Below are 25,047 nucleotides of genomic sequence, written 5' to 3'. Positions count from 1 at the left end.
GAAGGGTGAAATAGTATTAGAAGAGAGAGAACGAGTTTTTTTTGCATGACAGGGAAAAAGAGGTTTATATTTTGGTACCCACTAAAATTACAGAAATTTCAGAAGTTTGGTGATTTTTTAATCATATTTTGTAGTTATAAGAAATTGATAGAATATAAAGTGAGTGGAATTTGGCGTTCCGTATGTGAGGAGGAGTGGAATTTGGTGCTAGGAGTTGCTGTTGCAAAGCAAAAGAGCAGTCATGAGTGCGGTCGGGGGCGAGCAGCCTGTGATGTGAGGCCGTAGTCTGACAGCTCGACCCCACCTGTCAACCAAACGACCGGCTCTGTTTATCTCGCCCGTGGACTCTCCCTCTCGGAGGCTGCGTAGTGGAACGACTAAACAGATCTGCCCTCTCTCTCTCTCTCGTCCGCGGCGATACGATCCGAGATGGCGATGAGGGCGTGGAGGAGGAGCGCGGCGGCGAGGGCCCCGGCGCACCTGTGCCTGTGGCTGGCGCTCGTCGCCGCCACCCTGGTGCTCGCCCAGGTGCTCATCCACCTCGTCCGTCTCCCGCGAACCCCTCCTCTTTACTTTCCGCCGCTCCCCCCTCTCGCTCCTCCGTGCGCCAATCTGATCGTTCCTCTGCTACGATTGCTCGCTGATATCTGTTTGCCGCGGATCGGGGCGGATTAGATGTGTTTGGGGTTGCTGGTCTGTTAGGGTTTGATCTGGTGTCTGTGTATGGATGCGTGCTTACAATTTTCTTTGTGGTTTCCAGGGTAAGAAGTCGAACCTGTCGGAGGTGACGCACAAGGTCTACTTCGACATTGAGATCGACGGCAAGCCCGCAGGTCTGTGCTGAACCCGTGGCAACAGATTTATTTTCAGATCAGCGCGATGTATCATCTCAGTATGGGGCGGACAGTAGACTGCTACTGATACAACCGATATCGCATGCCTGATTCCTGGCCCTAGCCTAGAAAGCCCGGTTTGTAGTTACGCGTCGAGTGATTACTTTTGCTTAGGATCGTTTAGAGGCTGAATTTTCATGTTTAGATGCCTGCACTGCACCTAATCATGTTTTATGTTTAGTGAGAAAAATATTCACTGGTGTGCTTCTTAATAGTTTGATTGATCCGTTGGCATTTAAATTGATTCTGAATTGTCATAGGTCGGGTTGTCATGGGACTTTTCGGCAAGGCTGTTCCTAAAACCGCAGGTATCATCTCCCTGCTGTTCGAGTTAAAAACCATGTACTCATCTATTGGATGACAGAAATGCTAATGGCTTGATATCTTTTGTCCTACAGAGAACTTCAGAGCACTCTGCACAGGTATGCTTCCCTACCACTTATGCTGTTTTTTGTATGTTACAAGCGTTATGCTGTCTACTTGTTTAAGTTTTTGGATGATTAGTCTGATGGCAAGGCTGGCCATTGGAATAAAAAATTGCTCTATTTAATCACAGTTGCTTTGTTACTTTGGCTCACATCTTCAAGTAATTTAGCCTATCAAATATGATTGGCTTCCTCAGAAAGTCAAAACATAACTGCACAGTGAAATTATATAACTAATTTGATGCATGCTATGCTTGTAACATGGCAAAGCTGTGCTTACCTTTTTCCTTGAAGAGAAGGAAGCTACCTGTATTGTTTCCTCATTATTTCAAATCCAAGTTTACCATTCTAGACACAAGAACGTAGAGAGAATGGTGACAGCCTGTTTGCCTGCAAAGTTTTGGGGATGATCTGTTTAAATTCCAAGCTCCCTCGAGCATAATTGAAGTGTTCTATGTTGTAAGCTCAAGGAGTAGCCCTGTGTGCATAATTTTGATTGTTCATCCCTTGCTCTACCATACAAGTGCTAAATATGAATGTCTATATGAAAAAAAGAGAAGAAATGAAGTAACTGGTTGAGTTCGTAGTTGTCTAGTGCCTAGTCTAATATGTCAAAGTATATTTTGCTTCATGAACAAAAAGGTGGATAACTGTCGTTACACTTCATATTCCACCATAGAGTATTACGAAGGCCTATCATTATTTACTGCATATATCATTGTATTCAGAATATCTGCTTTACTAGTACTACAGTCTGTATTGTAGCTTCTCTCTATGATATCTGCTAGTGGTTGCTGACCATGCCCCACTTAATTGTCATACAGGAGAGAAAGGCATGGGCAACAGCGGCAAGCCTCTCCACTACAAGGGGAGTTCGTTCCACAGAATTATCCCCAGCTTCATGATCCAAGGAGGTGACTTCACTCTTGGCGATGGAAGGGGCGGTGAATCAATCTACGGCACAAAGTTCGCCGATGAGAACTTCAAGCTCAAGCACACTGGACCAGGTAATGATCCGTGTTTTTTGAAATCCAGTTCCAACTGCAAGTGCTACGGTAGAAAGATAGGCCGGGTTAAGATGTCCTCCTTTTTCATTGACTGGTTGTCGGTGCAGGCTACCTTTCCATGGCCAATGCTGGGAGAGATACCAATGGATCCCAGTTCTTCATCACCACTGTAACCACGAGCTGGTAATTTTCATGATTCTTTGTGATTGCAGCATTTTGCGCTGAATCTTTCTGTTCTGCTGGAACTCTATTGTTGATGATATACACTCTGTATTCTAGGTTGGATGGCAAGCACGTCGTGTTCGGCAAGGTGTTGTCTGGAATGGACGTGGTCTACAAGGTTGAGGCCGAGGGCAAGCAGAACGGGACGCCAAAGAGCAAGGTTGTCATCGCCGACAGCGGAGAAGTGCCGCTGTGATGAGACCTGAAATGGTCTCTGGTGGAAAGCTACGGTGACTAGTTTTCATTGTAGAACCGTTATTGTCGGGACTGTTTTCGTGTACTTCCGTGTGAATTTAGACGGCAAAGTTTTTTCTCTTACTATAAAAAAGTATAATAACTTGCTTACTCATGATATGGTTGGCAACTTTGAAGTGCTCTTATTATTTTTTTCTTGGATGTTTTGCTGGGTTATTTGCCTTGGAGAAAGTGCTGATATGCGCCTTTTGATTTGAACGATTATCGATCGTCAGCAAACAAATATTCTCGCTTAGTACTGCAAGTGTAGCGGCCGATACCTCCCGCCTGGTGATTGTTTTTTTATGAGGACCAATCTCACAGTAGTTTTATACTTGAAAATCTTTAAAGAAACATTTCTGGCTTTACGCTTTAAAAGGTCTGAAAACTGTTGGAAGCACTACCCTATGACCTTTGTGTCGATGAAGCTCCACCACTGCCCGGTAGAGGAGAATCTCCAACAAACCTCCACCACCATAGACCACAGTAGTATTCTTTTTCCCTGGCAGAAAAAGAAATATTCTCTACTATCTAAAAGAACCGTAAGGTTCCCTCTCCCCTCTTACGTCAATCTCTTCGTCCAACCTCCGTTACGTCGTCCCCCTACCATCTCGATTTTTTGGCCCACCTTCCTTTGAACCGATTTTCCTCAAAATCAGCCTTAATTAGAGGTTCCTTTTCCTGCCCTATGCTTCGTTCGCCTCCTTCATGGCCTCGCTACCGTAGTCAAGACGCAGTAAATCACCCGCCGCTGAAACCGTCGTCTTCCCTTCCCAAAATCCCTCGTGGGACGTCTTCCTTCTTCAATCTACCCACTCGGATTTTCCTCCTCACTCCATCCAGATCGAGATCTCTTCATCCCATCACTCCCTCGCCTGGCAACACCGGCCGCCTCTGCCGTCGATAGGCACCGCCACAGCACCACCGAACCCTGCCACATCTTTATAAAATCCACCGCCTCCATGCTGTTCTGCTCCAGCACGCTGCACTACGGCCAACCCAAGCAGCGCGACGGCATCGACGACGCCGACTCGGCCTCCATGGCTCGGCCTTCCTCGCCTACACGAGCGGCTTTGCCTCCTCTGCTTCGTTGGTGCGGCCGCCCACCTCAACGTCGAGGCTGCCCCTTATTCAACTCCGTCGCATTGTCGTTCTCCTCTGGCACGACGTCTATGGCCGATTCCGGTCACCCGAGGGTCCGCACAGAATTGTTCACATAGGAGAAGGCGACCCCATGGTCAGTTCCCCTTGCGGACTACCACCTCGGCGGTCTTCCTGGCCTCAGCTAGCCGCTGCCGCTCCCTGACTTCTCCACCACGGTGAGCCCCTCCACCAGCAGATCTTTCACCAGCTTGTGTGGAAGCCAGAAGCGTCCACTCTAATGTCGCCGTCTCCTCACCTCCAGTCACAGGGTGATTAAGCCCCAGGTAGTCCTCCCAAATCTCGTTCCCCCATAGAAGATTGTGTGTTTGTGTTCATTGGGAGATGAGGGCCGCGCTGGTCCTCCAGACAAAGATGTCTAGACTATGTATGTGCTGTGACATTAATCAGTGCATCAGACCCAAAAATTTGGGCAGCAAATAGATTTGACGGGAGTATGATGAACAAGACTGGCACACAGCGAGCAGAATGCCAGAATTGTGGCCCTTGTCTCCAACAGCATGTATGTCATTCAGAAATACATTCAGTAAAAGCAGAGTTGCTGAGCTCATGGCCACCTGTTATCTTCATAAATTCAGAGAAAGCAAAATCATTTGCCCATAGTCAAGTTGTCCTTACTCTATTATTTTTTTAGTATTTTTATTGCTTGCACATTTCCATTGTTTACCTGCCATCATGTATGTAAGAAAATAAGAGTAGTGATTTTATTTTATTTCGTTGAAGGCATACAAATTGTTTACTTTACCTGTACTCATCAGGCTTATGTAGAATGTATTCCCTTGATTGATATTTCAGTCATTTGGATTTAGGTGACATGGTAAAACGGAAGGCCTTCAAGATGTTTATGAATTGACAGAGAGCTAAAATACTACTGTATGGTCTACGCTTGCTTTTGGTGATTTCGTGTTCTACATTTTACGAATCCAGTAATGCTAAATGAATCCAGCGTAGTTTTCCGTACTCAGATATGATTTTGGATTCATATATTTCTGGTACATCAACCATTCGTTGTTTTATTCATGTAATAGCCAAAAGCAACCAACGTTGCATTTTAGCAAGTCATTTTTTCTACTTCAAACAATGAATGTACAGAGAAGCTTTTTCTGAATATATTTTCTTTCATCAGTTTAGAAGTCATATGGTACCGTTCAATCATGCTTTTGATCCATGTTTGGTCATGTTGGCCCTAGGAAGCTGGTTTGCGCAGCTTGTCTGAGAACTGGAATGCCCGGCGAAAAAGGTCTCCACGAAATCTCACCTCTTGATTTCTGCCCATGTTGGACCCAGGTGCAGGGTGCCGGAGAGAACTTGTTCTTTCCCTGATAGCTTATAAACATGTAATTTGAATTTGGGTTAATGAGGATGTTACTTTTGATGTGTAGGTCCCCAAATCTACATTACTCTCTGGTTATATGTTTGTGTCCAACATTATTTTTGTCCTTTGGAACATCTATTTATGTCGCCCTAGCATAATGTTTACCACCATTGACTGTGGCATTGCAACTATATATATAGAGAGGGAAGTAACACGCTATATATACTGGTGGCCATGCAAGCGTCGGTGACGGATCTTGGACATGGATGATTAAGATGCGGAGGCGGTGGAGCATGGTTGTGTCACAGCTTCCTTTTGAATCGGTGGTGTTGCTGCTTGCGTGTCGTCCTTGCTCGACCTAGGCATCCTTGGTATTCATATCTTTGTATCAAAGTCATTGGCGGGGATCATCCAGTGAACTCCGCATGACTTTGTCCTAGCACCGCTACCATTTGTCAAGGTAACACATATCAAGTAGTTCTCACCACCAAGGGCCGATGCCAAGGATGGAGGATGATGGTTGTGCTACAACCCCTACACAACATAGGATAATTGAAGAATAATGTGCAACTAACTGAACACATGGCCTAGAACTGATGGTTTTATGTTGCATTTGCCTGTCTACGACTATCTGCCGTTGCAACGCACGGGCAATTACCTAGTCTTTGTTAAAAAAAGAGAAAGAAATATTCTCTTACAATCCTATTTGTTTTTCTTATACGATAATAATCTACGGTCCGCATCTTCTTCTCATACGATTGGTACTATGAATATACGTAAAAAAAGTAAACAGAGTCCGTGGTTTTAAGAAATAGGAAAAGAAAAGGAGTTATGCAAAGACACGGCGAGCAACCCTAGAAGCCGCATCTTCCACTCAACCAATATATTTTTCTTTCATCTAGTATATCATATTAAAAAAAAGGAGGAATCCTACAATCAGCATCAGGGCCGCTGGCTCCAGATCGGACGGTGGAGCGGGCAGAGCCGCGCGCCCAGGGGGCCTAATAATTGGCGTCCCCCCATCCGCCCCCGAGCCGCCCCCAAACCCCGTCCCGTCAAACGCAAAGAAGACAAGCGCAGCAAGTAGGGTTAGGAGAGCCGGCGGCGGCGGCGGCGGCGGAAAGCGAGAGCTCCAGCGGGCCGTCGGGAGGGAACCACCCTCGTCGTCGGAGATGACGGGCAAGGCGAAGCCGAAGAAGCACACGGCCAAGGAGATCGCGGCTAAGATCGACGCGGCGACGACCAACCGCGGCGGGGGCAAGGCCGGGCAGAAGGACCGGCTCGGGCAGGAGAAGGGCGGCCACGCCAAGATGGAGTGCCCGCTCTGCAAGGTGACGGCCCCCGACGTCAAGTCGATGCAGATCCACCACGAGGCGCGCCACCCCAAGCTCCCCTTCGACCCCGAGAAGATCAACAACCTGCACGGCTCCACCGCCGCGGCTCCCGCGGCGGCGGCCGCCGTCGCCTCCACCTCCAAGCCCAAGCCCGGCGTCCGCGGCAGCCTCAAGAAGACGGGGTAATCTAAACCCCCCATACCCTACCTTGCATCCAAACCCCTCTATGGTCGGTCGTCCGCTCCGATCTACTATGGTCGTCGCCTGCATCTGCTGTCTTAAGTTTACTATATGCTGCCGCTGATGCTGCTGCTGCTCTAAAATATTGATGCTGTTGCTGCTGCTGATGCGTGTGGTGTGTCGTGTGCTAGACGCGTGATTTTTTTTTACCTGTACACATGAGGCCGTGTGGCCTCATTGCCATGTTTAATTACCTGTCGCTACTCTAAGATGCTGGCAAATTGTTTGCTGATGTTAATGTCTAGTGGCGCTCGAGAGATCTGAAAGATCTGCTGTCGATCCAGTTCCTCCAATTGGCGGCTAAAGTGCATGAATCGGGGATTTGCGCTTGAGTTTCTTATCCCGCCGTAAGAAGTATTTTACCTCGTCGATTCTCGGCTATTGATGAAGCTGTCCCTTTTTAGCAAGGGAGCAACATCGTTTCCATACACAACTCCATGCTTTAGAATGCTCAACTCTCCTTTTTCTTCCTGCCATTCGGTTACTTATGCCATGTTCATTAAGCATCATGGATCGATCGGTCAGAATTGGTCTCCTGGGAGTATTCTCAATATTCCTGGTGGTATCACTGGCAGCCTTGCTGCCCCCAGTTTGATGATGAATGAATTTGCCATTGCAGCGATGAACAGAAATGAGGCCTCCACAGCTTCAAGCGCCTCTTCTAAGTCTCTGTTTGCCGTCGCAATGGATTGTTATGACTACTGTCTCGTTTGATCGGTTGATCGTTTTAAGATATTTGGTTGTCTTGTAATCGGATATATTATGCGCTCCAGAACATCTGAGATGTACTAAACTTGAGCCTAAATAACTGGTTGCTGTCAATTTGCTTGGTACCGTCTTAGAGTGTGGCAACTGATGTTGGGGGATAATCACCTCAACTGAACGCTGCCCTTTATAACAATGAATAGTCTGGTTTTGTCGATGCACTTTTGTTATTGCATTGCCCCACTGAAGAGGCATTGCAATGATGTGATATTATGATATGCTTGAAGCACGCCTAGTGACTTTGATGGCATGGAATCTTTGATGCTTCAAGCAATGGTGAGAAGTACTTTATTAACATTCCCGCAGTTCATTTTGATTGCATGGAATTGATGCTGAAATTATTGTCAGCCATGAAACTAGTAAATTGTTACCTGGAGGTCGAAGGTCCATTCATTGGTGTGACTTTTCTTCTCTAAGTTTGGTTTTGGCTTTTTAAAATGAGCTTAATATTCAGTGTTAACCTCACTGTAACTGCATCATAGCTCACTTATGTTTTGTATAGTATGTCCGTTTAACTGGAATCAGTACGCCGGAATTCCCTTTGGCGTAACCAGTGCTGCTTAAGGGCCATGTTTGTAGTGCAATTGCATATGCATTAGGTGGCTGAAAACATTTTACGTTTCAGCTGCCTTTGGCATCCAATGGCTGCGTTTTCTTCTCCCTCACCACGCCGCCGCTTCCTCCCTCACGCACCCCATTTCTTGTGAGGTTATGGCGAGCCCTTGCCGGTGGTGCCGCAGCCTGTCGCTAGAAACTGTAGGTAAAATAACATGGCCAAGTACTACCAAACTGTAGGAAAAATAACATGTCCAAGTACTACCACCGTTCACAAATATATGGAAGAACAAACACAATAAAATTTCTCTATATACAAGCAAAGGGGGTAAAACATAAGCAGTTGGGCAACACAAGATTGTTTTGTAACCGTGCCAACAATTTACACAACAGTGGAAGGCAGATACAACAGAAGCAAAGTAAGAACACTCGAGCGGCCTGATGTGCCAAAGAATTTGGAACTCCTACTTTGATTTTTCCCACTTATGCACTGAGCTCCAGACATAATTGCTTCGCAAGTATGGCATTACGAAAATCAACGAAGAACAGTTTGTTTGTACTGTATTGCAGAGTCAGATCCCAGACAGTAATAGAGGCTGCTGAAGCAGAAGATAAAATGCAAGTTAACACCAGCAATCATGGCAGCCATATGCCAATTAAGCAATTACGATGATAACTAATGAACTATTAACAAGTTGGGTTCGATGAAGTAATTACCTTTGATCACTGAAGCTGTTCCTTGACCCATGAAGACAACTGTTGAAACTGAACTATCATCGCACATCGTTAGCATCTTCTGCGGCTGCTAGGAGAACGATAATTGCGACCCATTTCCATTCCAGCTTATGTTGAGGGTATTTGGGTATGAGATGTAACTTAATCCAATGGTAGAGAAGGTAAATACAAGCTTTCTGATACTAATATACAACGTAATTCTGCTGCTGCTGTTCTGGAAAAATAACAGAGTCATCTCTCCTCCGAGTCTTAGGGATCAATTGAGCTGGAATTTTCCTGTCTCTTGGGAGCTGGCGCATCCTCCACCTCCACCAGAAGAGGATTCAGATAACCAGACATCAGTATTCTCTGCGCCTCATTGTAACGGGCCCAAGTAACCAGGTATAGACCAGCAATGATGAAGACTCCTCCAATGAGGCTGCAGGTAAGGTGGGCATTTAGTTCTGCATAAATTCGTGGGAATTCTATAGCAGGCAAACTAATAAAGAAACATCAAATTTCAGTAACGGCATCCATGGAAAACAACATCAGCTCCAAGCACCATCACCATTACGGTGGTATTGAAAGAGTACCAAGCTCAACTGATAAACACAATGCGAAATGACCAATTCGAATGACCGGAAACTAACAACTCATGATGTCACAGTGTTAAAATAGCAGATAGGGTAGAGTGTTGGTTGGTCCATACCTTCCTAGATAGATTGGGGTACCAAGAAAAAGAGTTGAGAGGATGGTAGAGCATGCTGGTTGGAGCGGATTGTAGAGGGCGACCAGAGATGGTCCAAGAATTTTGTTCGCCCAAGTCATGATTGCGTAGTTGAGACAAGATGCAACAACTCCCTGTTGGCGCAAGCAAGAAATGTGGTTAGAACAAGCACATCTTAGCATGGTCATCCACAGGCAGCAGCCATGGATATTATTCAGATACTCACAGCATATAGAACGGCTATGATTTCGGTCCCTGTCAGCGCCCACTCATGGAGCCCGTTGGTTGCAAATACCCCAGTCAACACCATGAAGATGGTGGCAAATGAATAAGAATAGGCTGTCAAGGATAAGCTCGCGGGATATTTTACTAACACCGGGGCCTGGAATCAGTCACGGCAGAAAAGGACACAAATTCAGATATAGTTCTCATTAAGAGCAAACAACCCAATCTGCATTACCTGTATGACAAGATAAGCCCCCATGAGGAAGCAGTTGCCTAAGAGGCACAGGACACCAAGGTTCCAGGTTCCAAAACTGAACTGGAGCGTGGCTGGCGTCAGCCACTGAGCAGGATAGGAACTGCCGCTCCACGACGCGTCGGCGCCGTCCAGCGCATTGGCGCCTCCAAGGCCGATCAGGGAGGGGCCTCGGTAGAAGACCATGAGGACGGCGCCGAAGACGCACACGGCCGTGCCGACCACCTTGAAGAGGCCGTCTCTGGTGAAGACGTTGATCACTTCGACACTGGAATAAGAACATTTTGGTTCAGCATTTGATCAGAATCCAGAAGTGTATCCAGGGCAATGGGACATTTCGGGGTTTGTTACGGTTCAGTTTGGCATTTTGCATCCAAGGCGATGTCAGAACTCTGAAACGTGTATGTGCATCCGTTGATTGATTGGTTGCTCACCCGACGATTGCGGCGAGGAGGAAGGTGAAGACGGGTATGGCGGGCTGGAACGCGGCGGCGTAGGAGGCGTTGGTGAAGCCGAGGCCGAGCAGGAAGAGGAGCTGGTTCCCGAAGATCCTGCACGCCGTCAGAATGTGACTCTTATTGCTCCATCGGGCATCAGCAGTAGCAGCAGCAGCATGAGGAGGAGGAGGAGGAGTGGGGGAATTACCCGGTGAATCCAAGCAGCGCGAAGGAGCCGAGCAGCTGCGGGGTGACGGGGCGCCGCACCCTCCTGCGGGAAATTCAGAATCCGCACCCGAATAGCGTCTAGTCAAATTCGATGTCAATTGGTCTAGAACTCTAGATCAGAGCAGCCATGGGCATGGGGATGATAGTGCGACGTACCTCTCTCGGAAGTAGGCGGCGGGGGCGAGGAGGGCGAGCGCGACGAGGTCGCGGTAGACGCAGAAGACGATCTGGTTCATGCCGACGTTGAGCACGGACTTGGTGAGGACGTGGTAGCCGCCGTAGGCGAGCTGCGTGAAGGCCATGCCCGCGTGCGCCCGCCACGCCTTGTCCTCCCACAGCCGCAGCCGGTCGCGCCCGCTCATCCCCCACATCGACGACGACCACCGCTGCAGCATCGTCGGCTCCGTCCCCATCCTCTCTCCACGCCGGCCGCTAGGCGCTACTGCTACCGCGGGAGCCTAGCTGGCTGAGCTCGGAGAAAGATCTCTCTCTCTATCTCACCTGGACTTTTCTGCGATGGACGGCGATGTCACCGGCCCCTGATTGTGGTGTCTGCCTCTGCGGCTCTGCCGGCCGTCGTGTGGCGGACTTATTGGGGAAAGGCTGCGGTGGCTTCTGGCTCCACGCAACCATACGGAGTAAGGAATGTAGACACTGTGCCGGTTGGCGTGAGCTGCCCCGTTTGCTCGGGGAACGACTGAAGGAAATCCGCTGGATTTCTTGTGCTGGCTGGCTGGTTGCCGTCGCTGTGGTTTCGCCGGCGGGATGTCTCCCGTTTTGCGGTGGCTTTCGGGCACGTGCCATCACCGTTCCGTCAACGCGCGCAAGTACGTACGCAACCACCATGCACTATTCGGAGGGAGACCTCACCGGAGCTGTCGTACTGACAGTGGCGAGCCGTCACTTTGCTTCCATCTCAGGCGTACACCAGCAAAGTGAGCTGTCGTTCCGGTTCCACATCGTAGGCATGAGGAGAAACTTCAACGTGCTAAGCCAAACGGACGCGTGTTTTGTTTGTTTGGATTGGTATGTCTGCCTCCTTTTGTATTTGGGTCAGCAGTGCGTCCAACGCTCGGATTCATTTTCATCCTCACGGCCGGTTTGCGGGCATTTTAAAGTTTTTTTTTGCAACATATCAATAAAATTGCGCTCAAGTCAGTATAATTCAAACAAAATACAAATATTTCATAATTTCACAACTAGATAAAATCTCATAGTTTATAAGCTAAATAAAATTTACATTGTCTCAAATATATGTTGTGGTAAAAACATTGTTCAATTTGAGCCAAGCTTTATTACAAACTTCTTACAAAAATTGGAGCTTCTCTCAAAAGAAGTCTCGTGGTTCTGATAGGCAAACGTGTTCCCCTTGTGGGCGAAACGTAATCACTGCCTCTTTTCGCCTTGTATTTTCTTCCACGGACAACATGGAACCATAGGATATCCGTGCTGAAATTTAAACTTACTAATAGAATGCCCGTGCATTGCCACGGGCAATGGATACATTTTTTACTGGTTGCATATATAAATATTTTAGTGGTTCAACACCTGTCATGTACTTGCAATTCTTATACACATCAACTGGTATTGTCGAACTTTTTTACAACACCATATCCACACCCAGCCGCTACTATCACAGTAGGTACGTTGCTACTTAGTAAACAAATAAATAATAATCATTTTAACTCTACAACATACCGTAAATTTATTGTTAATGATGGGGAATCTACTTGGTTTTTGCTTGTTTGGTGGCATGGGGCCACCCCTTTATGTTCTTCCTTCCCTCTTTTTTTTTCCTTATGTGGCAATTCTGAGATAACTATTTATCATCTTGCCTACTTTGGTTGCCATTTGGCCTTTCGTCGCTCCCTTTCTCATGCAGATTTGGAACAGTGGCATCAGCTTGCTTCCACCTTCCCCTCGCTCTCGGAGACTTCAGATTCGGTGGTCTAGCCTCATTCCTCCTCGGGGTGTTTTATTGGTGAAGTCGCTTTACCGCAAGCTCATTTCGGGTTCTATTACTCTGAAGTTCAAGGGTGTTTGGAGGGCTTGTGTTCTGCTTGAAATCTATATCTTCCTTTGGCAAGCTATTTGTGGAAAGCTCCATGCTGCTGCGTCTTGGGATCAAATTCGGAAGCGTAATGTTCGGGTTGCGGCAACATACTCTCTTTGTTCTCAGCCAGAAGATTCTAACCATATTTTATCTTCTTATGATTTTGCGGTCCTGTCGTGGAGCTGTACTCGGCGGTCTCCGTCTAGTTTCGCTCAGTTATTACTTCTTGTCAGTTCTTTGTTTGGGCAGTTGTGGCGTGTTTTCTGGCCTGACTTTGTTGCAGTCATTTGGGCTCTTTGGATGACCCAAAATAAGTTTACCATTGAACATGTGTTCCCTTTGAAATCAGTTGACATTATTTTTAAATCACTTAAAGCCTTTATTAAGACCTGTGATGTGGACACCACAGATATGCTTATCTCACGCGCCAGGGCTATGGCGATCTCTCTATCTCCAAGGGCGCAACCTTAAGCAATCGTCAGGTTGTCTTTAGCTACCTTCTAGTTTTGGTACCCGGTTGTGGCCTGTGTGCCTAAATTTGAACTTGGTCTGTTGGGTTGTGCTTGTTGTTGTGCTGCCGTGGCATTTGATTGTATGGGTGTGACAATGTTGTGAACCTTCTATGGCTTTATTTGTAAAGTTGGGCAATGGTCTTTTCTCTAAAAAGAAGTGTTTACCATTGATTTGATAGCACCCAAACTATTCTTTTAAACGATATATCTCTGCAACCCTATACAAGAAATAAAGGCATTTCTTTGCAAATGGAACTAAATCCCAAGGAATATTTTTCTGCAAAGATACTTTTGAACATTGTAACATAATAGCGACAAATAACTCTGATATGCTCCTTGCTTCTGTATGATTAAAATATCCACCTTTCAAATGAGAACGGGTGTCCCCACCACCATTGCTGACCACAAACTCCTATTCGTAATATTGCTAAGAGTAGTAAAGATTACATGAACCCATCCTAGCAGTTAGTAAAGAGTAGTAAAGAAATAGTCCGATGTAAAAGGAAATATTGCAGAGGGGCATTGATGCATGTAACCCATTCCTTGCGCTTCCGACAACAGGAGGTGGAGCCTGTGGAAACACACAGAAGGATCAACCCAAAAGCATGATGCAACCCAATTCAATGTAAGGGAGAGGGAAAGTGGCACTCCAACTCTGAAAAAAGACCTCCTTTCTAGAATTCACCTACACTCGCCGTCGTCGTTCGCTCGCCAAAGGAGGGCTCGGCGTGGACTCGCCGTTTCCATTCGCGCGTTCGGCACGCCCATCCCCACAGTTGTGGTCGACTACATCATACAACACCATCAAGACCGATCTCAAACAATATTGATCTTGTCCTCTGTGATGCCACTGCCCTAGCGCATGCCAGACATGTCCTACTATCGGCTTCAGGACACCGGCGATGACCTCCAAGAGGAGGAGCACAAGTCCGGCTCCAAGGCCTCATGGCAATAGCCGCCAGACCACTGGTTTCATAAGGAGAAGCAATGGTAGCACCGGCGGATGAGGTTAGAGCATCTCCAATAAACGGTTCATATGTAAAAATAACCAACTTTTGGATCTTTTGAGGCAAAAAACAGCTCTCCAACATATGGTCTATATGCAAAAAAGAATTACATCTCCGCCTCCAGGTGATGTAAAATTCAACACCTCGAGGTGCAAATTTACATCTCCGAAGGCAGGAGATGTAAAAACCGCGACTGCGCGCCAACGCCCAACCGCTCTTCATTTCCTTTCCCCCTCCCCACTTCTTCCTCCTGCTCGCCGCCACCCCACCACAGCTCCCGTCACGGCCGCCACCCTGCCGCAGCTCCCCGACGCTGGCCCGCCGTATATCCAGCCATCCACCACCGATTCCACCCCGCCTAGGCCGCCGCCTACCGCCGTGCCGCCCATCGCGTCCGCCTCCGCCCCGCCCCGACCCCGTCCGCCTCCGGTCCGGCCTTCGCCCGGCCCCGCCCGCACCGCACGCCGCCGTCTGCCCTTGCCCACACCGCACGCCGCCGCCCCGCTCCGTCCGCCTCCGCCCCGCACGACACGCCGCCGCCCCACTCCGCCCGCCTCCGCCCGCACTGCACGCCACCGTTCGCCCTCGCCCACACCGCACGCCGCCGCCCCGCTCCTTCCGCCTCCACCCTGCACAACACGCCGCCCGCTGCCCCACTGCATTTATTTGACATTATTTAGCATAAAATAATATGGCAAATTGCTGGAAGATGTCCATTTAAATTTGGCCACAGCCACAAGACAATAATGCACTGAAAGTACATCGAGTCTCTATATCTCAACATAATTGCCCGCCGTCTCACCGCTCCGTCCGCCTCTGCCCCGCACGACACGCCGCCGCCCCACTCTGCCCGCCTCCGCCCCGCGCCGCACGCCGCCACCCCGCTCCCCGCTCGGCCGCCACCCGCATCACACACATGCCAACGCAGCAAAAAAAATCTTCTCGACAGAAGTTGTTGTACTACATATAGAAAGTGATAATCAACATCAAGGCAGGGAAGAAATTGAAAATAAGACACATGCTACTTGCATCCAATTAGGATAAAGAACATGGCAAGTATCACCTGTGGACCCACTGGGATAGAGATACATAAAGGATCCATCAACACCCAAGCATTTTACAATTAACTGCATTTATTTGACATTATTTAGCATAAAATAAATTGGAAAGTACTGCAGAGGGGCATTGATGCATGTAACCCATTCTTTACGCGTCCGACAACAGGAGGTAATTGCTCATGTGTTGCCACGGGAGCACAAATATTCTAATGGTTCAAAATGAATGGCGTCGATGATATACCATATCCTCAAGCACATCAAGCAACATTGGCATCCGACAATGTTTATTCACCTCAAAACTATAGTTCATATCCACAAATAAAGCATTTACATATAATGAAAATAAAGCATTTGCAAATAATGACAACTCCTTTGTTATGAAAACTTCCATGCAGGTTGATCTCTCAACTGTTGAAGATCGTGAACCAACCTATGGTTGCATGATTAGAGGAATAGTGGTATCCCCATCCCACAGGAGTTCAAATCCAGGTGCTCGCATTTATCCTGAATTTATTTCAGGATTTCTGGTTTAGTGGGAGGAGACATTCCCGTCGACTACGAGGCGCCTATTGTGACTTCGTAAAATTTCAAGATCACATGCCGGCTCAGTCTCTCGGAGGTGCTCATAGGAATAGGGTCTGTGTGTGTGTGTGTTCATAGGAGTGAGTGCATGCGAGTATATATGAGCGCTTGCATTTGTATTGTGTTCAAAAAAACCGTTGAAGGTCCGATGATAATCGACAAATAACTTTAAGGTACTTATAAAAAATAAACAATGAAAATAATAATGATGTGATACTATCCAAGTCCGCTACAATACAACATGCCAACCTACACATCAGGAATGAGAAAAGTAGGAATAATTATGTCTGATGGTAACACACGTGAGAAGCTTCCAACCGCAACCAAACACCAAACAAGATGATTCCTACACCAGCTTGTTTTCCCTAAAGTAAAAATCTGGTTAGCCATGTCATAGAAAATTCACAGTTGGTAAATTAAAGAGAAGAAGATGTAACATACAATTATGCGATAGACATTTCCAAAAACACGAAAAGATCAAGGTAGTGCATTCTTTTTATTGGAAATATGCCCTAGAGGCAATAATAAAAAGAATTATTATTATATTTCCTTGTTCATGATAATTGTCTTTTATTCATGCTATAATTGTGTTATCCAGAAATCGTAATACATGTGTGAATACTTAGACACCAACATGTCCCTAGTAAGCCTCTAGTTGACTAGCTCGTTGATCAACAGATAGTCATGATTTCCTGACTATGGACATTGGATGTCATTGATAATGAGATCACATCATTAGGAGAATGATGTGATGGACAAGACCCAATCCTAAACATAGCACAAGATCGTATAGTTTGTTTGCTAGAGTTTTCTAATGTCAAGTATCTTTTCCTTAGACCATGAGATCGTGTAACTTCCGGATATCGTAGGAGTGCTTTGGGTGTACCAAACGTCACAACGTAACTGGGTGACTATAAAGGTATACTGCGGGTATCTCCGAAAGTGTCTGTTGGGTTGACACGGATCAAGACTGTGATTTGTTACTCCGTATGACGGAGAGGTATCACTGGGCCCACTCGGTAATGCATCATCATAATGAGCTCAAAGTGACCAAGTGTCTGGTCACGGGATCATGCATTATGGTACGAGTAAAGTGACTTGCCGGTAACGAGATTGAACGAGGTATTGGGATACCGACGATCGAATCTCAGGCAAGTAACATACCGATTGACGAAGGGAATTGTATACGGGGTTGCTTGAATCCTCGACATCGTGGTTCATCCGATGAGATCATCGAGGAGCATGTGGGAGCCAACATGGGTATCCAGATCCCGCTGTTGGTTATTGACCGGAGAGCAATCTCGGTCATGTCTACATGTCTCCCGAACCCGTAGGGTCTGCACACTTAAGGTTCGGTGACGCTAGGGTTGTAGGGATATGTATATGCAGTAACCCGAAAGTTGTTCGGAGTCCCGGATGAGATCCAGGACGTCACGAGGAGTTTTGAAATGGTCCGGAGGTAAAGAATTATATATATGAAGTGCTATTTCGGCCATCGGGACAAGTTTTGGGGTCACCGGTATTGTACCGGGACCATCGGAAGGGTCCCGAGGGTCCACCGGGTGGGGCCACCTATCCCGGAGGGCCCCATGGGCTAAAGTGGAAAGGGATCCAGCCCAAAGTGGGCTGGGGCACCACTTTCCCCTAGGGCCCATGCGCCTAGGGTAGGGGAAACCCTAAAGGGGGCGCCCCCTTGCTTGGGGGGCAAGCCCCCCACCCTTGGCCGCCGCCCCCCCTAGGAGATTGCATCTCCTAGGGCCGCCCCCTAGGCTCCCTATATATAGTGGGGGGGAAGGAGGGCCTCTCACCCCACGCCTTTGGTGCCTCCCTCTCCCTCTCCAACACCTCCTCCTCCTTCATAGAGCTTGGCAAAGCCCTGACGGAGTACTGCAGCTCCACCACCACCACGCCGTCATGCTGCTGCTGAAGCCATCTTCCTCAACCTCTCCTTCCCCCTTGCTGGATCAAGAAGGAGGAGACGTCACGCTGAACGTACGTGTGTTGAACGCGGATGTGTCGTCCGTTCGGCGCTAGGATCTCCGGTGATTTGGATCATGTCGAGTACGGCTTCCTCATCCCCGTTCTTTGAATGCTTCCGCGCGTGATCTACAAAGGTATGTAGATGCAATCCGATCACTCGTTGCTAGATGAACTCCTAGATGGATCTTGGTGAAACCGTAGGAAAATTTTTGTTTTCTGCAACGTTCCCCAACACTTTTGTAGATCGAAAAATGTGTTGTATTCTTTGTAGATAGATACACATGCTCTCAAATGGCCTGATATACTTCACGGCATGATAACACTTCGGGTGAAAAAGATCCGCCACCACGGAGTTAACTGCGCTAGTCTTTGTACCACAGAGAATAAGCATCTTTTTGCCTTTCTTAACCTAGAATAAATATTAGAGCAACAGTCTGATATGGTGCCAGGGAGAGAAACACATATATGCTATTGCTAATTTCACAACATATAAGTTTCCTAAGCATCAGAGCCTTGCAATAGCAACTAAATAACCTAGAACAAATATTAGAGCAACAGTCTGATGTGGAGCCAGGGAGAGAAACACATACATGCCGTTGCTAATTTCACAACATACAAGGTTCCTAAGCATCAGAGCCTTCCAATAGCAACTAAATTAAGATTTACAGGTTGTTATATGTACAAAACATCGACTATGTGCCATCATGCCCTTTTGTGTGTGACTTGGTTCCTATTACGAAAATGCAATGTTACAATACACTACTCAAAAAGTAATATGGCAAATTGCTGGAAGATGTCTGTTTACATTTGGCCACAACCACAAGACAATAATGCACTGATAGTACATCGAGTCTCTATATCTCACCATGATTTTTCGCCGTCTCACCGCTCCATCGGCACCAACGACCGGTACAGTGGCAGCTCAAACAAATAGGTCAGCGGCAATAGCCAAGACCTCGTCAACTCGCTTCAGCTGCTCGATTGCATCTCAAATTAGACCTGATCTATTTATTAGACCTGATTATAGTGGCGGCTCGTACAGATTTCGCTTTGAACATACTGGCATGAATTAATCATAATGAGCTAGCCTGGAAGTTATCATGTATTCATGCGATTGATATACACCCATGTGAGAATTGTTTTAGCCCATCACCAATTTAGCCAGAGAAGCAAACATGCAGCTTCTGCTAATTGATAATTGTAGCAGTAAGAAGGCCTGCCAATTACCTCTTGCGATTTTTCTCTGAACAAAGAGGGAAAAACCGGTGCCACACTTTCAAGCACCGCCGTTGTCCAGATCGATGTGATCGCTTCTACACTTTCGCCCCCGTGCACAATTCACAAATTAAACACATGTTCCAGAAGACATGAATGCTTGGACATATAAGCAATGGGATGAACGCTGGTGCGAGGGGGTGTGGTCGGTGGCCGCTGACCAGGTGCGTCAAGGGGTATAGATGGCGGCGATGGACCAGGGCAGCGAGGTCCGGCAGAGGACTCCGAGTGGCGGCCAAGTAGGAGGGGCTGGGATTGGCGACGGTGCTAACCCTAGCGCTCCTGTTCGAGGTTTGGAATGAGAGAAACAGAGCATGCGTGTGAGTTGAGTTGACGGGCCTGGCAGGGTTTCGATGGGCTTCGCCCATGTGCTTGTCAGACGCGAGAGGTGAGGAGGCGAACGGCGGATGGACGAAGCGCAGGGCAGGACGCGGTCCGTCGGCAGGAAGATGCCAATCGCCAATGCCGGATCAGTCGGGTGGAGATGCGAGAGGATGCAGTCCTACTGGGTGACGACCCTCTGACGCCAATAGCCGCATCACCAGGGCAATGAGGCACTTACACAGGCAGATGGATGGTGCCACGACCTCCACCTGACCTTGAACGAAGCAGGGGAGTCGATGGCAGCCCAGAACTGGAGGGAAGGCGGCGGCTTATGGGATGTCGCGGCCGTCGCAGCGCCGGTGGAGAGCTTGGGGCGGCAGCGATGCAAGGGAGCCGGGCGGTGCGTGGAAGAAGATCGGTGAGTTCTGGTGGGAGGCCGCGCTCCTTTTACGGTGCATCATGTCACACAATCAAATCAGATCGCGATCCGATTTTGTAGGACAGGGAAAAGGCAAAGGTGTCATGCAATCAAATCATACCGAAACTTGCCTTTCGTAAACCGGACAGAACGGGAAAAGGGGTTTGGACGAGACAAATGAACGATACAATTACCTACCACAATCTTCTTCTTTAGGAGTAGAGATAGCCTTTGGGGTAATTTAAATTTATTACCATATAATTACCATATTCGAAATTTCCTGAGTTGTGGCCTTACCATACCTGGATTGATAGCCTTTGGGGTAATTTAAATTTATTACCATATAATTACCATATTCGAAATTTCCTGAGTTATGGCCTTACCATACCTGGATTGATTTATTACTATAATTATCATATTTGAGATTTCTGAGTTTATAGCCTTACCATACGTGGATTAATTGTGATTGATTACCATAAATACGTTGGGTATTGCCGACCAGACAAGAAAAGAGGAAAACCAGTGGGAGGGGGATGGTGGGTGATGGGACGAAAAAAACCAGACAAAAAAAAAGCCAGACGAAAATAAACCAGACGAAAATGGTGGGACTATTCAACCAACTCGTCCATTAGGAGTAGAGATTCAGGGTTCGTTTGGCCTTTTTATACACTAATTGAGTTTTCTAGACATTTAATGTCCATAATTCAAATTTGAACTACAAATACATGCTTCAGTTCACCAAAATGGCTAGAAAAATTATACATGTGTCCTTGGATGCATGTTTAGGTCTCATGCCAGGAATGGGAACGAATTACAACCGTACCAGTGTCCTGGCTCTTCCTCAAACATTTCGAATCTCGATTTTTAAGTCCCCATAAATTCTAAACTCACCAGAAAGTCATCAAAGGTGGCAAGGTGTCATGTCATGGCACATATATGTCGTGGTAAAAACATTGCCAATTTGGGCCAAGCTTTATTACAAACCTCTTACAACCGGAGCCTATCGCAAGAACCCTCGTGGTTTCGATAGGGAAACATGTCCCCTTGTGGGCCAAACGATAATCACTCCCTCTTGTAGCCTCGTATTTTCTTCTACACGCGACACGCAACAACTGGAGATTCGGGCTGAACTTTGAAATTATTCAGGGTTCGTTTGACCCTTTTTATTCATTAATTGAGTTTTCTAGACATTTAATGTCCATCATTCAAATCTAAACTACAAATACATGCTCCAGTGTATCAAAATGGCTAGAAAAAATGTACATGTTTCCTTGGGGTGCATGTTTAGGTCCCATGGAATGAATGAGAATGAATTCAACCGTCTCGCCGTCCTGACCTGGCCACAAACATTGCGAATCACGGTTTTTAAATGTGTGTAAATCCAAAACTCACCAGGAAATCATGAAACTTGGTATGGTGTCAGTACATGGTATATATAATTATCCAATTTGGGCGAAGCTATATTACAAGCCTTTTACAAACCGGAGCCTGTCGCAACCCTCATGGTTCCGCTAGGGAAACATGCCCCTTTTGTGGGCGAAACAATAATCGATGCCTCTTCTCGCCTTGAACTTTGTTTTCTACAGGCAACATAGAATAACAGGAGTGTCGGGCTGAAATTTGAAACTGTTCAGGGTTCGTTTGGCCATTGTATATATATTACTCATTATTAAGTTTTCTATGCATTTAATGTAGTCCATAATTCAAATTTGAACTACAACCACATGCTCCAGTGAAGCGAAATGATGGGAAATCGTACATGTGTCATTGGGTGCATGTTTAGGTCTCGTTTAAGGAATGAGAATGAATTACGAACTTGTCGTCCTGAAACAATGGGAATCTCGGTTTTTAAATCCCAGTAAATAAAAAAGTCACCGAAAAACATGAAACTTGGCATGGTTTCATGACATGGCAGATATATGTAGTGGTAAAAAAATCGTCGAGTTTAAGAAGAGGCGCACACATTAGTAGCCAACGAAGTCCTTTTTTAAAAAAAACTGACACGTCAATATCGCAAACGGTTGTATTATATTTACCGTGTCGAAATTTAACCATACTCGGTGGCGTGCGTGCAGCTTCGACGGGACGCGTGCGAACAGTCTGCCGCGCAGGCTTGACGGGACGCGTGCATCCTGTCCACCTCGCAGACTCGACGGAACACGTGCGAGCAGCAAGGCCGCCCATGCTTACCGGGAAGCGAGCTCTTTGACCTCCATGCACCAGCCGCCGCCCGCCTCGCTCACAACTTCTCCATTAATGGGTTAATTAAAGCATCTGGACGGAGGGTGTTTACTTGTGATCCCATGGCAGCATTTGCTTTGTTCGCGTTTTCAACTAGTATTTCGCCCTAATTTAAATTGCCACATAGGGCAACAGATAATACGACCATAAATAAAATGACAATGGATAGTACGATGACAAATTTACAATGACGCACATAAATCGTCTTACATATTCCGAATAATTTAAAATGCCACATGCGGCAAAACCCGAAAAACACGGGGCAAGAGAAGAAGGAAATTGCAGACAACGATCTGGGTCGTTACTGTCTCTACTCGTCGATGGATCGCCGGACGGCGAAATCCTCTAGCTCCTTTTTCAATTCCTCACGACTTTGCTTGAAAGCAGCCACAGATTCCTCCACCTCCTACTCGCGCTCGATCCGGAGCTTCCTCAAGCCACCCATCAGTTCCTCGACGACCGCTTTCAGCGTCATCTCCGAGGCACTGCTCTGCTCATGCAGCATCTTCCATCCGGCGACCTCCTCCTCCTTCTCGGCGACCAACTTGAGGAGCTTTGCATTGTCATCCATGAGTTGCTCGACGAGGCCGGTCGCCTTGTCAACGGAGGCATCGCTGATCTTGAGCAGCTTCATCAAGCCATCGACCAGCTCTTGCTGCATAGTGACGCCAGCGAGAATGTCGCCGTCGCCGGTGAAGGACTTCAGGAACGCCGGCTCGTCGCGATGGCCGACGCCGCGAATGCGCTTGTGAGAGCCCTCGCGTGCCCATGAGAGCTCGTCCGAGGGCTCCGTGGCATGCCCTGACATCTCTGTTGCGGCTGCGGCTTCGCGGCGGGACCTCTATAGTTCTTCCGCGGCCTTGGTCTTTGTTGTCTGGTTATATGTCCACCCTAAACTCCTCCTACCGGTCATGGCGGAACGACTTGACAGAGAAAACCAGTTTTGTGGGTGATGAGGAGAGGAACTACGAAGTAATTTTCAAGTGGGTTATTAGTTTGAGAGGTGTGAATAGATTTGCAATTACTTATTGCGTTGTAATAAGCAATGTGACAAGAAACAAGGTCAAAATTTACTGATGGCAGAAGGTTAACCACGTGGTTGCTCACCGTTGAGGCGGCCGCGGTGCGCTCTGCTCTGGCGTCCCTGCGCGCGCTCTACTCGCCGTCGAGGCAAAGTTACAATGGCAACTGTTAATAATTCTTAATAACTGTCTTATATATTCAGGATAATTTAAAATGCCAAATGCGGCAAGGCCCAAAACACTCATGACCTACATATGCATACAATTATAATAAAATATAAGCTAAAAGGCTGAGCTGGCGGCCTTCCGACGATGGTCTTCTCGGACTCCATGATCAGCATAGCACCCTTGCGGCCGTTCACTCTGAGTGTCCCGACCCGCCTCCGCCTACGGAGCTACTGGCGCTGATGGGAGGCTCTTGGGGCTGCTGGGCCTCTTCCAGAAGAACTTGACAGCGTGCAATCGCGCGCATGACAACTCCGCGGAACCGCTCCATTTCCATGTCTCTGGCCTGGTAGCAAATTCCGTCGATCACCTGCATCCTCAAGATATCACGTTGGAGATGTTCTACTTCGTCGGGGACGTCACCTCTGCCAAGATGCGCTCAAGCCTGGCCACCACATCATCGAGATCGAGGTTGACACGGTCGTCGCGGGCAATGATGAAGCCACATGCTGCCTTTGTCTTGACTGAATCACAGAGGTCCTATGCCCATTCCTTGTGGGGCATCAGGCTCTCGATGAGCACTGGTGACGGTGGTTCTTCGGGTGGGTCATCGATCATGCCGCCGAGCAGCTCTGGATCTTTTGCACGGTGGATGGCAAACTGCTCATCACACCTCCTCTGCAATATGTCGATTGTGCTCCCAAGGACTGTGACGCCGATATCACTGCCGATGGGCCATGGTGCCCGCACCGGCTGATGAAGCTCTTGCTCCCCGACTTGCTTCGGCTCGTTCTCCTCGCCGAAGATGTAACGCAGGTAGGCGTCGACGTCGAAGCTTTGGTCGTTGCCTGGCATGCTTGGAATAACTAATGGTAGATGGGTGAGGACTAGATCTTCGCAGAGTGTCGCGGCGATGCGTTGCCGCCTGGGTTATATGCAGCAAGCCGTTAGATTGTGGCGGGAAACCGGTGAGGGAATAGGTGTGGATTTTACAATACACCAATGTGGAGCGCGGGAAGCATTCACTGGAGCGCGGGAAGACTAAGCGGAGCACACACACAACCCGAATACCGTAGCCGGTGCCACGTGTTATTTATCACACATGTGTTAACATAAGGAAATGCATGTGTAACTTACTAATCATCGCACACGAGTACTCGCAGACGCATCATGTGCGATACTCCTAGCCATCGCAAGCAACTAGTTTGCATTTTTCAAAGTTTTTTATACACACAGAATCGCACACGAACTAACTGTATTAACCGTCTGTGTTGTAAATTCTCATCGCAAATAGTTCATCCGAGTCGGCTGTTTGCCACATATCACACACATCTTGTTAAGTTAAACCATTTCTGTTGCGTCCGCTAATCGAAAATAGTTCGTCCGAGTGAACCGTATGCCCTATATCACACACACCTTGATGTGGCTAACCGTTTATGTTGCACTCCCTAATAGAAAATGGTTCATCGGAGCGAACCGTATGTCGTATATCGCACACACATTGATATGGCTATCCGTTTCTGTTGTTCTGACTCATCGCAAACAATTCGAACAGGTTAACCGTGTGCCTGAATCGCACACGCAACTAAAATCTGAATCGTGTTTGATGTATCCTCCATCGTAAACATTTTGCACCTTTTTTGACAGTTTTCATACACCACCGTTTGTGATTACT

General features: G+C 47.4%; 3 protein-coding genes across 5 annotated transcripts; 2 read left to right on the top strand and 1 right to left on the bottom strand.

Moving 5' to 3' along the window:
- The first annotated feature begins 241 nt into the window (after window positions 1–241).
- Window positions 242–2,896, top strand: LOC123148543 (peptidyl-prolyl cis-trans isomerase CYP19-4). 2 transcript variants are annotated; one of them, XM_044567981.1, is made up of 7 exons: window positions 242–528; window positions 761–833; window positions 1,154–1,201; window positions 1,292–1,315; window positions 2,143–2,325; window positions 2,433–2,508; window positions 2,605–2,896. In XM_044567981.1, exons 1-7 carry the CDS (start codon window positions 430–432, stop codon window positions 2,741–2,743), a joined length of 642 nt encoding a protein of 213 aa, XP_044423916.1. In that variant the 5' UTR covers window positions 242–429; the 3' UTR covers window positions 2,744–2,896. The 2 variants fall into 2 exon arrangements, with proteins under 2 accessions (XP_044423916.1, XP_044423915.1); XM_044567980.1 differs by having other exon boundaries at window positions 337–543.
- A 3,384-nt stretch (window positions 2,897–6,280) lies between these two features.
- On the top strand, window positions 6,281–7,753 carry LOC100682502 (protein METHYLENE BLUE SENSITIVITY 2). The gene is made up of 2 exons (XM_044567978.1): window positions 6,281–6,773; window positions 7,451–7,753. The coding sequence occupies exons 1-2, from the start codon at window positions 6,430–6,432 to the stop codon at window positions 7,464–7,466; spliced, it is 360 nt and encodes a 119-aa protein (XP_044423913.1). The 5' UTR covers window positions 6,281–6,429; the 3' UTR covers window positions 7,467–7,753.
- A 678-nt stretch (window positions 7,754–8,431) lies between these two features.
- Window positions 8,432–11,440, bottom strand: LOC123148542 (WAT1-related protein At3g45870). 2 transcript variants are annotated; one of them, XM_044567977.1, is made up of 8 exons: window positions 10,892–11,440; window positions 10,716–10,778; window positions 10,505–10,621; window positions 10,053–10,338; window positions 9,819–9,974; window positions 9,575–9,726; window positions 8,869–9,304; window positions 8,432–8,750 (listed from the first exon to the last, which is right to left on the bottom strand). In XM_044567977.1, exons 1-7 carry the CDS (start codon window positions 11,146–11,148, stop codon window positions 9,136–9,138), a joined length of 1,200 nt encoding a protein of 399 aa, XP_044423912.1. In that variant the 5' UTR covers window positions 11,149–11,440; the 3' UTR covers window positions 8,432–8,750; window positions 8,869–9,135. The 2 variants fall into 2 exon arrangements, with proteins under 2 accessions (XP_044423912.1, XP_044423911.1); XM_044567976.1 differs by having other exon boundaries at window positions 8,432–8,747.
- Between the last annotated feature and the right edge of the window lie 13,607 nt (window positions 11,441–25,047).

Source organism: Triticum aestivum, chromosome 7A (genome assembly GCF_018294505.1).
Source record: "Triticum aestivum cultivar Chinese Spring chromosome 7A, IWGSC CS RefSeq v2.1, whole genome shotgun sequence".
Taxonomy (NCBI): Eukaryota; Viridiplantae; Streptophyta; class Magnoliopsida; order Poales; family Poaceae; genus Triticum; species Triticum aestivum.
This window is presented reverse-complemented; position numbering and strand designations above follow the sequence as displayed.